The 12,408-nt window shown below is 44.0% G+C and overlaps 1 protein-coding gene across 5 annotated transcripts; it reads left to right on the top strand.

The window, feature by feature from the left end:
- Positions 1–3,160: 3,160 nt before the first annotated feature.
- Positions 3,161–9,268, top strand: dnajb5 (DnaJ heat shock protein family (Hsp40) member B5). 5 transcript variants are annotated; one of them, XM_070904240.1, is made up of 4 exons: positions 3,161–3,371; positions 4,175–4,306; positions 4,364–4,830; positions 9,035–9,268. In XM_070904240.1, the coding sequence occupies exons 1-4, from the start codon at positions 3,161–3,163 to the stop codon at positions 9,266–9,268; spliced, it is 1,044 nt and encodes a 347-aa protein (XP_070760341.1). The 5 variants fall into 5 exon arrangements, with proteins under 5 accessions (XP_070760341.1, XP_070760342.1, XP_070760339.1 ...); XM_070904241.1 differs by having other exon boundaries at positions 4,175–4,315; positions 4,385–4,830; XM_070904238.1 differs by having other exon boundaries at positions 4,175–4,418; positions 4,470–4,830.
- The last annotated feature ends 3,140 nt before the right edge of the window (positions 9,269–12,408 follow it).

Genomic DNA, 12,408 nt, shown 5'->3' with positions numbered 1-12,408 from the left:
TTTGCGTGTGTCAGACAGACTCCTCCATTGAGAACACCCACTTTTCTCGCACCTCCTCGCCAGTACGGTGGGGAGTGATGACTCAAGCTTTTAAAATGAGTCTTTATTTCTCCCTCTTCCTCTCGTTCGCATTGACCCAGCAGAGCAGAGAAGCGCTTCACCCCGCTGAGTGTACCTTTCTGTGCACTTAACGGTGAAAGTCATCAATAATGACTCAGACCCCCACCGGTGGTGTAATAAGTGTGATTTTTTTTTAGAAATCTGGGTAGGCTTGTTTGTTGATCTGCTCTGATCTGAGAACAGTGACGTCGAGGAGGAATGTTTGGCCTTCAGGAGAAACTGTGTGTTCAGTTTGTTGCGAGAACCAAATCTCCCTACAGTGAAGAACGAATAAAAACCTCCACTGAGAAGATTTTTTAATAGTTAATATTGGTTTATCTGGATTGTGGGACTAGTGAATCTGGGACCAAGAGATCGGGGTTCCTGTTGAAAGTATGTTTAGGTTGAGGTCAAATTGGGGCAGAGCAAGGCTGGATTACCACCCAGTTAAAGCAGGCAACTGCCCCAGGGTCCAGCCTTACATGTCAACTGTTTTGGAATATTGATTATTTGTTCGGGAATATGCACCACTGAAGGACAATATCAGCTGATATGATAAGAGTCTCAAGGTAGATTCTTCTTTACCACCTAATCTTGAGGTCATAAAGAGAGTTAAATACAGGAATAAAACTCCCATTATTTTAGTTTTGTGCGAATATTCCTAAATTGATTTTAGATTTAATGAACACACTGTAAAGACAATGGGAGGGCCGTAGGTTTAAAAGGGGGCCAGGAGCTCTTCTTTGCCCCAGGCCCCCCTAGCATAATCCAGCTATGGGTCAAGGTTCAAGGTTATTTTGTGGGAATTGTTTAAATAAAGAGTTAATGTTGGGATTCATTGTAAGGTTTAGTGTAGATTTTCAGGGGCAGAATGTCTACTAGCATCTCTGGGTTTGATCTCAGGGTTACTGCTGGAATATGAGTTGGGGGTGAGGTCTAGTATTAAGGTCACGACATTAAACAAAGGTCAGAGTTAAGGACAGAGTGTGTTATTTTAGAGCAAGGGGTTAGTTTAGAGTTCAGGAAAGTGTTAAAGTTGGTGTTAATTTTAGGGTTTGGGAAAGTAGGATGTGTCTCTGAATAAATCTTCTCAAAGATAGAAGATCAAAATGCGTGTGTGTGTGAATGGAGTCATCACATGACTCAGCGGTGTATACCGACTCAACTCAGGCACGACTACACGATCACGCACACACACGCAGGTTTTATCGGGTGATAGTTATTCTGTCAGCTATCAGGACTCCCTTTCTCTCTCTCTTTCTCTGTCTATCTCTCCCCAAATATGACTGTTTCCCCGCACAGTGGACCAAAGCCTCTGACATGCCGGCTTACACTCAGACTGGTGAATCTTGCAAGTAGAGAGAATTAAAACAATGCCGGTGGTCAGTTTCAAATTCAGATTCTTGAGTCAAACTTCAGCCTGAATGTAACTGGGTCTGAGTGTGTTTGCGAGCAGACCTTGAACAAAGAGCTGCTGCTGGCTGAGAGGGCTGGGTTTGCTCTCCAGACTGCAAACGGATTTTTAGACGCCGACAGGACCAGGACCAGGATCGGACACAAGGCAAGCGGGGCTCGGTAATGAAACAAATCTTTTTTATGCATTTAAAGCTGCCTAAATGGGGGCAGATTGTACATGGCAGGGGAGATCGTGATCAATGTAGGTTTCTTGTTTGTAACCTCTCACCACAGCCGCCTATCAAACAGGCCTAAGTTAACTGAGTATGATTTTTAAATAATCAATATTTATGACAATCACTCACTGAGCCACAAGATGATGAACTTTTTTTGCGCTTTGTTTTCTCTCCAAATCCCGTTTGCAGTGATTTCAGCGCGCACAAAAAAAAAACACGTAACAGCTGCAGTTACGTGCTGGATGTAGGTTTATGGCTGAGGCTGTATGGGCAGTTGTCCGAGGTTTTCCAGGGAAACGTCAGATGCACCTCAGCGTTTGGTCACCGGTTATTTCAGAGCCTGTGATCCTCCCGGCGTCCTGACGTCAATTTATAAGGACCCAGCAGTGCCGGGGCGGCAGGCAGGCAGATAACACTGAAGGGCTGCAGGAAAGAGAGAGAGGAGCCGGGACATGTTCATGTGATATTCCTCAGTAATAGCTGAGCCTTCTGGTAGGATTTTTAATTTTCTTTTCCTCTTCTTTTTATTTCGCGTTGCGCCGATCTCATGTGTAACATTTTTGAATCTGTCTTTCTGTCAATGATATTTCATTTTCATTGTACGGGCTGATATGGAAAATATCTCGGGTTCATCAGTCGGTATAACCCAATCGTTGGTGTAAATTATGGTATACATTATTGCTTTAAATGTAGGATTTGGCGCTTTATACTCTTACAGCGAACCGGTATCTCTTTGTCTACAGCAGCATATAAGCAGCATCTCATAATGTGATAGATGTAACCAGGCATCTTCGTCCACTTTTGTGCTCTCTTGGTCAAACAGAGGATCATTGTGTCCTCTTCAGAGGCACCGCAGTGTCTCAGTGAAGGGGTTTCTGCTGTCTGACAGGCTGTGTGTCTCTGCCCAGCTGGTTTAACACAGCAGATCTGGGGGCTGATCATCAGTAAGATCAGCCAATAGTCAAGTCAGTTATGTTTATGTTATATACCACAAAATCACAACGTTTCAAAATAAGTGCAGTTTAAATAAATTGTTCCAGGTATTGTCTCTACCTGCCAGGCTGAACTGATAGGGAGAAGCCCTTTGATAAAGCAAATGAAGGGGATTCCTCTGCACGCTACCTGACTCTGCATTTGCACGGCAACTACATCCCCATAGCAACAGTTAGTAAAACCAGCACTCTCTGTTCCCATTTCCAACTATCACTAAATAGACTTCACAGTAAAGCCCTGAAGGAGAGCACTTGAGTACACTCTGCACCTCTGCCAGGACACATATATATATATATATAGTCGGTTGCTCTGGTCAGCATCCGCCTTGGAGGAGTATTATAAGACTAACAGTAGCCCTGTATCTCACCAGTGACCGACCACGGCCGGAGCTTAAGAGGGGGGGTCCCAATCCAGAGAGTGTATGCGTGTGTGCAGCTATGGGGAAGGACTACTACAAGACCCTGGGCATCCCCAAGGGCTCCAACGAAGAGGAGATCAAGAAGGCCTACCGGCGCATGGCACTGCGCTTCCACCCTGACAAGAACAAGGATGCCAACGCCGAGGAGAAGTTCAAGGAGATTGCGGAGGCCTATGAGGTACTCAGCGACCCCAAGAAGAGGGTTGTCTATGATCAGCTAGGAGAGGAAGGTGAGGAGGAGGGGGGGTCATGTCTGGGTTTGATCCTATCTGTCTGTCTGTGTTGGATCATTGAGTGAAAGCGGTCAGAGAGTGCAGGCAGAGCATGCTTCAGCGCTCAGTCAGTGAGGCCTTGTTAAACAGGCGTCATGATGTATTAAGTTGTTATTGAAATAGCTCAGGAACAGACTGAGCATCTAGTATCACAGTGGAGGAGACTTTGGTGGACTTCAGCCGCTGAAGTAATAATACTGTGTCTCGTCCATGTTTTCATTTTGTGTTTATGTGCAGGAACTTGTGTGTGATTGTCTGTTGTTACCTTTAATGTCAACAACACTTACATGATCTAATACTTTATAGTCTACCTCAGCTGCTAGTGTAGTGTGTGTGTATATAACTGTGTGTGTGTGTGTGTGTGTTAGCTGACAGACAGATGGCCTAAGATCATTACGTGGTTGAGATATGAATAGCAGCGACTGCTGTAGTTTGCATTTGTGGGTGTTTTGTGCCTGTGTCTCTGTTGAAAAGATGTGTGTTAGTGTGTGTATTTGTGAGAGTGTGTCGGATGGAGTGACCTGGTATTTCATGAGTGTCTCCACCACCAGCACTGTTGGAAGATCAGTGATGCTGTGGGATTTTTCCTGCCCACGTGGGCTCCACTCTTATCTCCGCTGTTACCCACACGTGGTCTTTTCTGAACAGGGTCCTGTTTCTGGTATCTGAGTTCATATTATTGTGTGTTTTTCCACTGGTGGGTGTTTGAGTGTGCATGTGCATATGAGGTCTCACGTTGCTTTCTTTCTTTTCTCTCTCAGGTTTGAAGACAGGAGGCAGCAGCTCTTCAGGTGCTCCTGGCAGCTCAACATACCACTACACCTTCCACGGAGACCCCCACGCCACCTTTGCCTCCTTCTTTGGTGGCTCCAACCCCTTCGACATGTTTTTTGGCTCCAACCGCAGCCACAGCCGCTCCAACGGGTTCTCCTTCCACAACGACCACGAAGGCGAGCAGGACATGGACGTAGATGAAGATGACCCCTTTGCTCATTTCGGGAGACAGTTTGGCTTTCCGGGGGGGCTGAACAATGGCTTCCCAGGGGAGGGCCGCAGGAGGAGGGGGGTGCCGTCAGAACGCCTGGGGGCCGGGCGAAAGCACCAGGACCCGCCTGTGGTCCACGAGCTGAAGGTCTCGCTGGAGGAGATCTTCCACGGCTGCACGAAGCGCATGAAGATCACCCGCCGCAGGCTGAACCCGGATGGGCGGAGCATGAGGACAGAGGACAAGATCCTCAACATTGTCATTAAGAAGGGCTGGAAGGAGGGAACCAAGATCACCTTCCCAAAGGAGGGGGACGAGACCCCTGAGAACATTCCTGCCGACATAGCCTTTGTGCTTAAAGACAAAGGGCACCCCCACTTCAAGAGAGACGGTTCCAATATAATTTTTAACTGCAAGATCAGTCTAAAAGAGGTGCGTCTGACCCTTTTCATCTAACCTCTCTCTCTTCCGTCTCGCTATCTGCTTTTCTGTCTATCTTCAGTCCTCTCTCTTTGTCACATTTCTGCATGTAGATGAGTAGATAATGCTGCTGAGGTTGGGAGTTTGATTCCTGGTGGAGCAAACCAGGCAGAAATTGAATGCTTTCATGGAGCTGCAACGTTTTAGATGAATATCCAAAAATGGATTTTCTTCATATCATTCACTCAACCTGGCCCAACAGTGGATGAGGTGGAGAAGTGTGACTGTAATTTAAGGGTAGGATTATGTCCTGGGTGGGTGGTCATATAAAACGTATGTGAGTGTGTGTTGCTGGAGGGCAGGATCATTGAACAGCAGAGTCTCTGTCGCTGCAGTGTGAGAGAAGCAGCAGGAATGTGGTGTCCTTGTGTGACCGGCACAGAGCCATCGTCCTCACTTGTTCTGCACGGCTGTATGAATATATATATACATAAACACACATGCAAGCAGGCACACATAAAGCTACACACAGGCATAAACATGCATGCAAGTGTATACACTCTAGCATCTTCAAGCGTATTTGCAAACACACTCACAGTTAAAGATGGATTGTAGTGTGACAGTGGTGACAATCCAGGCTGTTATTACTGAGACTGGCAGGACATTTAATTAGCCGTTCCTGTGAGGGCAACGGGTTCAGCACAGCTCTGCTCCGTCTGTGAATTACACAAGCTTTAATGTTTCTAATAGAGCTGCCACTCACTGGCCTGCACTCCTCATTGGTAGCTTAATAGCAGGTGTTCGCAAAGAGTTGGAGATGTCAGGGGAGCTATTTGTACTCCATTCAAGCCAATTTTGAACAGTTTTCCTCGAAAAGCAGCATTGACTCTCTCCACAGAAACAATTCACCTGGAAAACAGGGGTGCCTGCGCACAGCACACCACATTAGAGTTTGTTAAGTCGCAGTAAGCAGGAGATGGTACTTGATCAAACCTGCACAATGATTAAGTTTGCACTGCAGAACTCCCACAGCTAAGTCCTCTGCTCTTACAGCAGCCAGATAAGAGACTTAAGTCTGATGCAGCCAAAGACGAGATGGGGGAGAGAAGGGGAGATGTGGATGGGGGTGGGGGGTATCCGGGGAATATTAGGGAAGTGGGTCAGATGATTCAGTATCCAAAGCAAATAAGAGCTCATATTCCACTGCTCCACTCTGCTCTGCTTCCCTGAAGATGTGATGCTGCAGTGAAACACACAGCACCAGCTACGTGCTGCACACCGGACAACCTGCAATATATAATATGGCAAATGTTATGCAATGCACCAGTAGATAATATAACATAGTCAACAAGATGATTGTTTCTGCTGGAAAAAAGAAAACTCTGCTTGTGCTCATTCTAAAGTGCAAAAACAGAAGAGGAAGGCTAAGACTTAATGATATTTGGAAATGCATTTCTTTAGCAGATATAGTTATTTAGTCTGTGTTTCGCCTGCCTTATGATTTGGTTGCTCAATTTTGTTTACTGCCTGAAGCATGCCCTGATGAGCAGCTGCATTTAGTGCCGCCAAGCTTGTTTGACCACGCTATAAACTCCTGGGAGACACTGCTAGAGGCAACTTCTAGCGCTACAATGTCTTCACTGTGACAGCAGTCAGAAGCAGTTAGAGAGCTTAGAACAAATTGACATATTGATTTCCGACCTATACCTGGATCTATAGGCTGGCTCTTTCTGGCATTAATGAGGCCTCTGCAGTGTGCTGGTATCATCTGTGGCAGTGCAAATCTAGCTCTTGTCACCACTGCACTCAGCTCAGGAGCAAAACCCACATCCAAACACAAGTAGGTGCTAACTGTAGCTGTTGGCTCTAAAGGCAAAGTAGACAGCTCTTTACAGCTCCACCTCTGATATCATTTAGAAAGGCAAATATACTGTTTATCCACAATTATAGAAGATGTTGATGTTGTTTTTAGCAACTAAGGGTATGGTCTGAATTGACAGCCCAAAGTTTTATGAGGACACATAGGTTGTGAGGCATTACTCCAAAGCTGATCATAACTGTGGAGTTAAGCACGTAACAATAATGATTAATGTTACCATATAACCCTAGGGAATGAATGTAAATCTACAAAACATTCTCACAAATATAGCAAAATCAAAGTGTATGTGTGTGTGTTTGTGTCAAGTTCTGCAGCTATGTTGTCTGAGCTGAGGTTTATGCAATCAGTGAGCCCTCAGATCAGCTAGCAGTGTGTGTCGAGCGTCATGGCAACCTGTCTCTGTGTGTAAGACTTGTGTTAGTGAATGGAACTGTTCATAACAAGAGGATGAGCACTAGTCTCTATCACAGTCGCTAAATCACCTCCTAATGTATGTAGTGGGTAAAAGGAGGCTGATGTCATGGCTGGAAAACTCTGTCTGTCCTCTGAAGCAGCTGCTCTGCTTGACTGAACTTCAACTGTCCACATGTCTAGTCCTTGATTATTAAAAAAAACCACCAGACGAGACAAGAAAATCCCCCAGCAGTCTTAATACAACATTGGCCACGTAATGACATGGACTGGGTGTTAGAGGTCACTATTACATCATGAGGGGCTAGTTGCCTTGAGATGATTATTGTAAAAGGGTAATTCTGGTATTTTTAAACCTGAGCCCTATTTCTACATATATAGGGGTCTAAATGACTAAACGTTTTGGAATTGGTCCAGTAGATCACCTCAGCCGGCAGCTGCGAAACGGGCTGCAATGGCTGCAACGTAATCCTTGTGGGCAACTGTACCTGTGAAAAGTACGTCCAGTAAAAGTGCTTGTTTTTGCCAGTGACAGGCTCATATTGTTATTCTGTGTCTGACAACATTATGGAAAGGATTCCCACAGAGATAGACCTTTTTGTTAAAGAGTAAGAAGAACTCACATCTCCAACGTTGTCTTCCTGCAACGACTCACCTCTCGTAAGAATTCAGAGCGAGACTTCTGTTTCTGGTTAAACAAAAAGGATCTTACTCTTAAACCACCAAGTGTACCTATTAGTCATTTAGACCCCAAAATATGTAAAATGGGGCCTAGGCTTCAAAATAACAGAATTACCCTTTAAGGGTTGGTATGTTTTGGAAAGAACTGAGAGGGAAACTTGAACTACTAATGCTCTCCTTTCCATCAAACAGGTTTCCTTGAGTAGCATATAGCTTACTGACTTACTCTAAGACATTGCAAACATCTAAGAAGAACAGTCCCTGGTACCACACAAATGTTTTATTGTTCCAAGTACTCAAATGGCAACAGATGCTGTGATGTGTTTTCTAAGTTTCTTTTTCTGTCTTTACTTTCTTGACCTAAACCTTTTCAACCCTAGTGAATTAAAGGTCATCTACAATGACTCTCCATCTTCCATTCCACCTTTTATGGTATTTATTCACTGACCTTATTTTGTGTAGTAAATCTATTTGTAACAGTTTCTTAGAAATGTATTATATAAGAAAAGTTTATTCATCAGGATGTTCATTCACAGAGTTTTAAATTTAAATAGTTGTTTTTATTCAGCTCAAATCTGGCGAGTGATGCTCACTGGAAAGCCTGTGAAGTCGTGATAACCACAGGTCTCCATGTTTAGTTTAGCACTCTCTACGCTCTGACTGGATTCATCAGGCATTGTGATAAGGAGGTGAAGCTTAGTGTGTGTGGGTGTTTGTGTGTGTGTGTTCTCTCTCCTCGTCCTGCCAGCCCATCTGACAAGCCCTCCAACTATTTACGAGCTCAGCCGATTCCTGCCTCACTTCATTAGCTTCGGCTATGAGACTGTTGCTAAAATTAGTCCCCTGTGCAATGTGTAGCCCCTCCAACACTGACACACACACCCCTTCCACCTACACACACACAGACACAAAGACCAGAAAACTTTTCCACTGCCAAGTCATGTTTTCCTAATGTTCCTCATCCAAATGCTGTTCTGTAGACCCCACAGTGCTGTAGTCGATACTAAAACGATTTGCCAGGAAGGCCTACTTTCTGTCTCTGCCTCTCTCACACATACACACACACACGATGGACACACACAGAAAACACGTGGAAGTTTGACTTGTTATGATGATGTGCTGAGGGAAGATGAACTCAAGTTTTTAGTTCATGGAAACATTAACTCATCGAGATATTAATGGCGTTGGTATTTCATGTATCTAAAGATATTAACCCTCTCAATCTCCTCCTCTCTTCTCCTCCAGGCGTTGTGTGGCTGCACAGTTAGCATTCCCACTCTGGAAAACCGCATCATCTCGCTCCCCTGTCACGACATCATCAAGCCAGGGACGGTGAAGCGACTCAGAGGGGAAGGCCTGCCTTTCCCCAAGAACCCGTCACAGCGTGGTGACCTCATCGTGGAGTTTTCTGTCCGTTTTCCTGACCGGATCCCCCCTCAGTCCAGAGAGATTATCAGACAACACCTCCCCCAGTCATAGGAAGACTCACCTTTAACCCCCCCACCACCACACACTGCAGACTAAATGGCCCAAACCCAGAAAACCAACCCTTAATACTCCTTCATCTCTCATATTTTGACCCTTGTTGTAGTTTTCCTTCCCACTTCCAGTCCCCATGTCCTGTGTTAATGCACGCAGCATTAAACAGGTACGCTGTTGTTTGTAGGGACTTTGCAGTGGGAGGATGAGGGAAGAATTCCAAGATGAATGGCAGTATCAGGATGTAATTATTTGTGTTTGTTTTGTCTTTTGGCCCAAGCACGCACACAAGCACCCGAGCAGTGGAGCGGTGCTGAGGATGGGCTCAGCACAATCGTGGCTTTAACCGGATCGTCTTTTCTTAACTCTGTTTTTTACGGATTTATCAGTGGTTTTATATGCTGTCCAACTCTCTGATCCTCGTCTTTTTGTTATAGGATGAAGCGTCAGATATTTTTTAAAAGAAACATTTTTTCCAGGATTTTCTTTTCCAAAGGAAGTTTGAAATAGGATTATTTATTTTTTCCTTGAGTGTACCAGCAGCCTCAGTGTGTTCAGTGCAAACCCCGGTTTTAACATAACTCCCCCCACCACCTGCTCTTCTCTTGCTTTCAGTCTGATAAAGCATTGTGCTTTAGGCCACTGTAGGCTGTAGGCCGTTTACTGTTTAGTAAGATCTGTCTCCCCTAAAATCAGTTGTATTATGATGCGTGCACAATTGTCACAGCGCACTTAAAGTCCTGCATTACTCCAAACAATAATAGCGTATCTCAGCTGCATTGGAAAATCTGGGAATGACAATCACATACTGTAACAGCAGTGTAAGCTTGGATAATACAATCTTCACATGATATGGGTGCTTTCCCTTCTGAGCTGTGTGGCTGCTCTGAAATGAATAGCCTGGCTCGCTATCTGAGGGACATGTAGGTGCCTTAGCCCGGTGTCATATCACATATGTGAACACACACACGCACAGGTCACACTGTAATATATATAACCAGCCATGTTAAGTGCACAACAGACGATGCCCTATGCTGTGTTAGACATTACCATTGGGAGCTGGTGATGTTGAAAAAACAGTAAGTAAGCAATGTAAAGTCAATCACCATATTGTACTGTATGTAAGCATGGACATTTTTAGGGAGGGATTTGATACAAAACCTATGAATTTTGCCAATGTATCCCTGTAAAGTGCCGTACAAGTGCAGGTTGGATTTCCGAGAGGACTGTAAGCATTAAATTAATCTGAAGTTCATAGTAAATAGTTGAGATTTTTCTGGGAAACCCAGCTTTGTTGTGTATATTCTGCTTTCTCTTGTGCCATTTGAAGGCAATGTCTTGGTGCTACTGTGAGCAGTGCCAAAAATAGACCCCCCCCCCCTTGGGGTCTCCTTTTTGGTGTCATGGAATCCACAGTTTGTGATTTGATAACTGCTTCTGTCCTCTGTAACATCTGTACATCGATCTTTACATCTGTTTTTTCAAGTTGAAAACCCTGTTTAGGAAATAGGTTTTGTAATATTGCAGCAGCAGGGGGCTCTGAAAGCTCTCTGAATGCTCTTCCTACTGTAGTTTGCAGCAATGGTGAGATGTGTGTATGAGTATGGTTTATGCAGAAAGCCCTTGTGGGTCATACATATCATGTGTATGGGAAAATGTTTGACTGCAACATGTTGATAAATGCACTTTTATGTCATAAAAGATACTGACAAAACTATGAGATGATGGGGGAGACTTGAATGACTTGAGTGTGTGAGCGTCCTGCCTCTCAGAGCCTCCGGGGGCGCTGGACTGTGGCTGCAACCAGAATGCACGTGTGCTGCTGCTGAAAGACTGTCACTGCTTATGTGCATTTGACAATATTTATGATCTTTTCAAAATGGCAACAAATAAACCAAATGTGTGAACTTCACTGTTTGTGTCATTTGAGTTTCTCTTTCAAGAATGATTAACTACCTGAGTATAACCCTGCACCTGAATGAGTATGTTGAAATGCACATTAGTATCCTCCATCTGATCACTAATAATGGAAAACAAGAACAAAAATACAATGTATGGGCTGCATTACCGAAGTCAGACTTTCCCCTTTTATTTCAGCATATCGATCATAACATCATTCACCATCATATGTTTTGTTTTACTGGCTAAATATGTAAACATCTGTAACCTGAATTAACAACACACACATGACCGAGAATGATCAGAAACCTGGTGCCATAGTATCCTGGTTCCCAGCCAGCTAGTAAATCCTGGTTTCTGAAACCAGGTGTTTACATAGGCAGCATATAACCAGAATACTTAAAGTAACAGTGCACATGTAAACACAGTCCCAGGGGGGCATTTCTCTGGAGAAGGAGTAGATTTACCTCTGATGCTTTAAGTCGATATTGCTGATAATAATTATGTAGTATTTTAAAAAGCATGACTTTACTTGTATTGGAGTATTTTTACATTGTTGTATTGGCACTATTACTATTACAGAGTACTTCTTCCGCCACTGCTCATTCTCTGTTGATACAGAAATGAGTGGCTGAGATGTTTAGGATGATGAAGACACGCCTGCATGCAGATGATCAGAAACCTGGATACTGTTATGATGATCACATATACAGGGATATGAATGAGGTTTCTCATGTTCTATGTAAACATACCATGAATAAGATCAATAAGATTCAAAACTGAGATACTAATGTGCATGTAAACAAACTAACAAGAAAACAACAAAAGGATGTGAGAAATCATTTTTGGAATCATGTGATCAAACACTGGCAATATATGTTTAACTGTGAGCTATTTCAGTGAGTGGAGTTTGGACAGTTTCCATCAATATGAGTTACAGATCAACAAATGTAGGCAGACTTTGACCTCAGCCTGTTAAAATCCAGACGGATAGCTACCCTCAGCTGATCACTGGTCCATACCATACCATACCAGAGCGATCCCAGGTAAGAAAAATAAAGAGAGTGAAAAATAAAGAGACTTTAATCCACTTCCTGTTTAATCTCTGTACCATTTTCAGACTGCGTTAGAGCATTAGTCAATTACACACTCTGTCCTGCTGCTTGGTCAGGAGGCAGTCAGTGCAGGTAGTCTGTGTTAAGAGACTCTGATCATGTGAAACAACTGCAGTGGTTGATGAG

The sequence above is a fragment of the Enoplosus armatus genome, chromosome 4, assembly GCF_043641665.1.
Source record: "Enoplosus armatus isolate fEnoArm2 chromosome 4, fEnoArm2.hap1, whole genome shotgun sequence".
Taxonomy (NCBI): Eukaryota; Metazoa; Chordata; class Actinopteri; order Centrarchiformes; family Enoplosidae; genus Enoplosus; species Enoplosus armatus.
The sequence above is the reverse complement of the archived record's forward strand: the minus strand, read 5'-3'. Positions and strand labels throughout refer to the sequence as shown.

What these genes read in the sequence shown, in the direction of transcription:
- dnajb5 (XM_070904237.1), top strand. Translation starts at nt 3,161, where the DNA reads ATGGGGAAGGACTACTACAAGACCCTGGGCATCCCCAAGGGCTCCAAC. An exon ending in TGATCAGCTAGGAGAGGAAG is followed by an intron (nt 3,372 to 4,174) that starts GTGAGGAGGAGG and finishes TTTCTCTCTCAG; the next exon opens with GTTTGAAGACAGGAGGCAGC. An exon ending in GCAAGATCAGTCTAAAAGAG is followed by an intron (nt 4,831 to 9,034) that starts GTGCGTCTGACC and finishes CTTCTCCTCCAG; the next exon opens with GCGTTGTGTGGCTGCACAGT.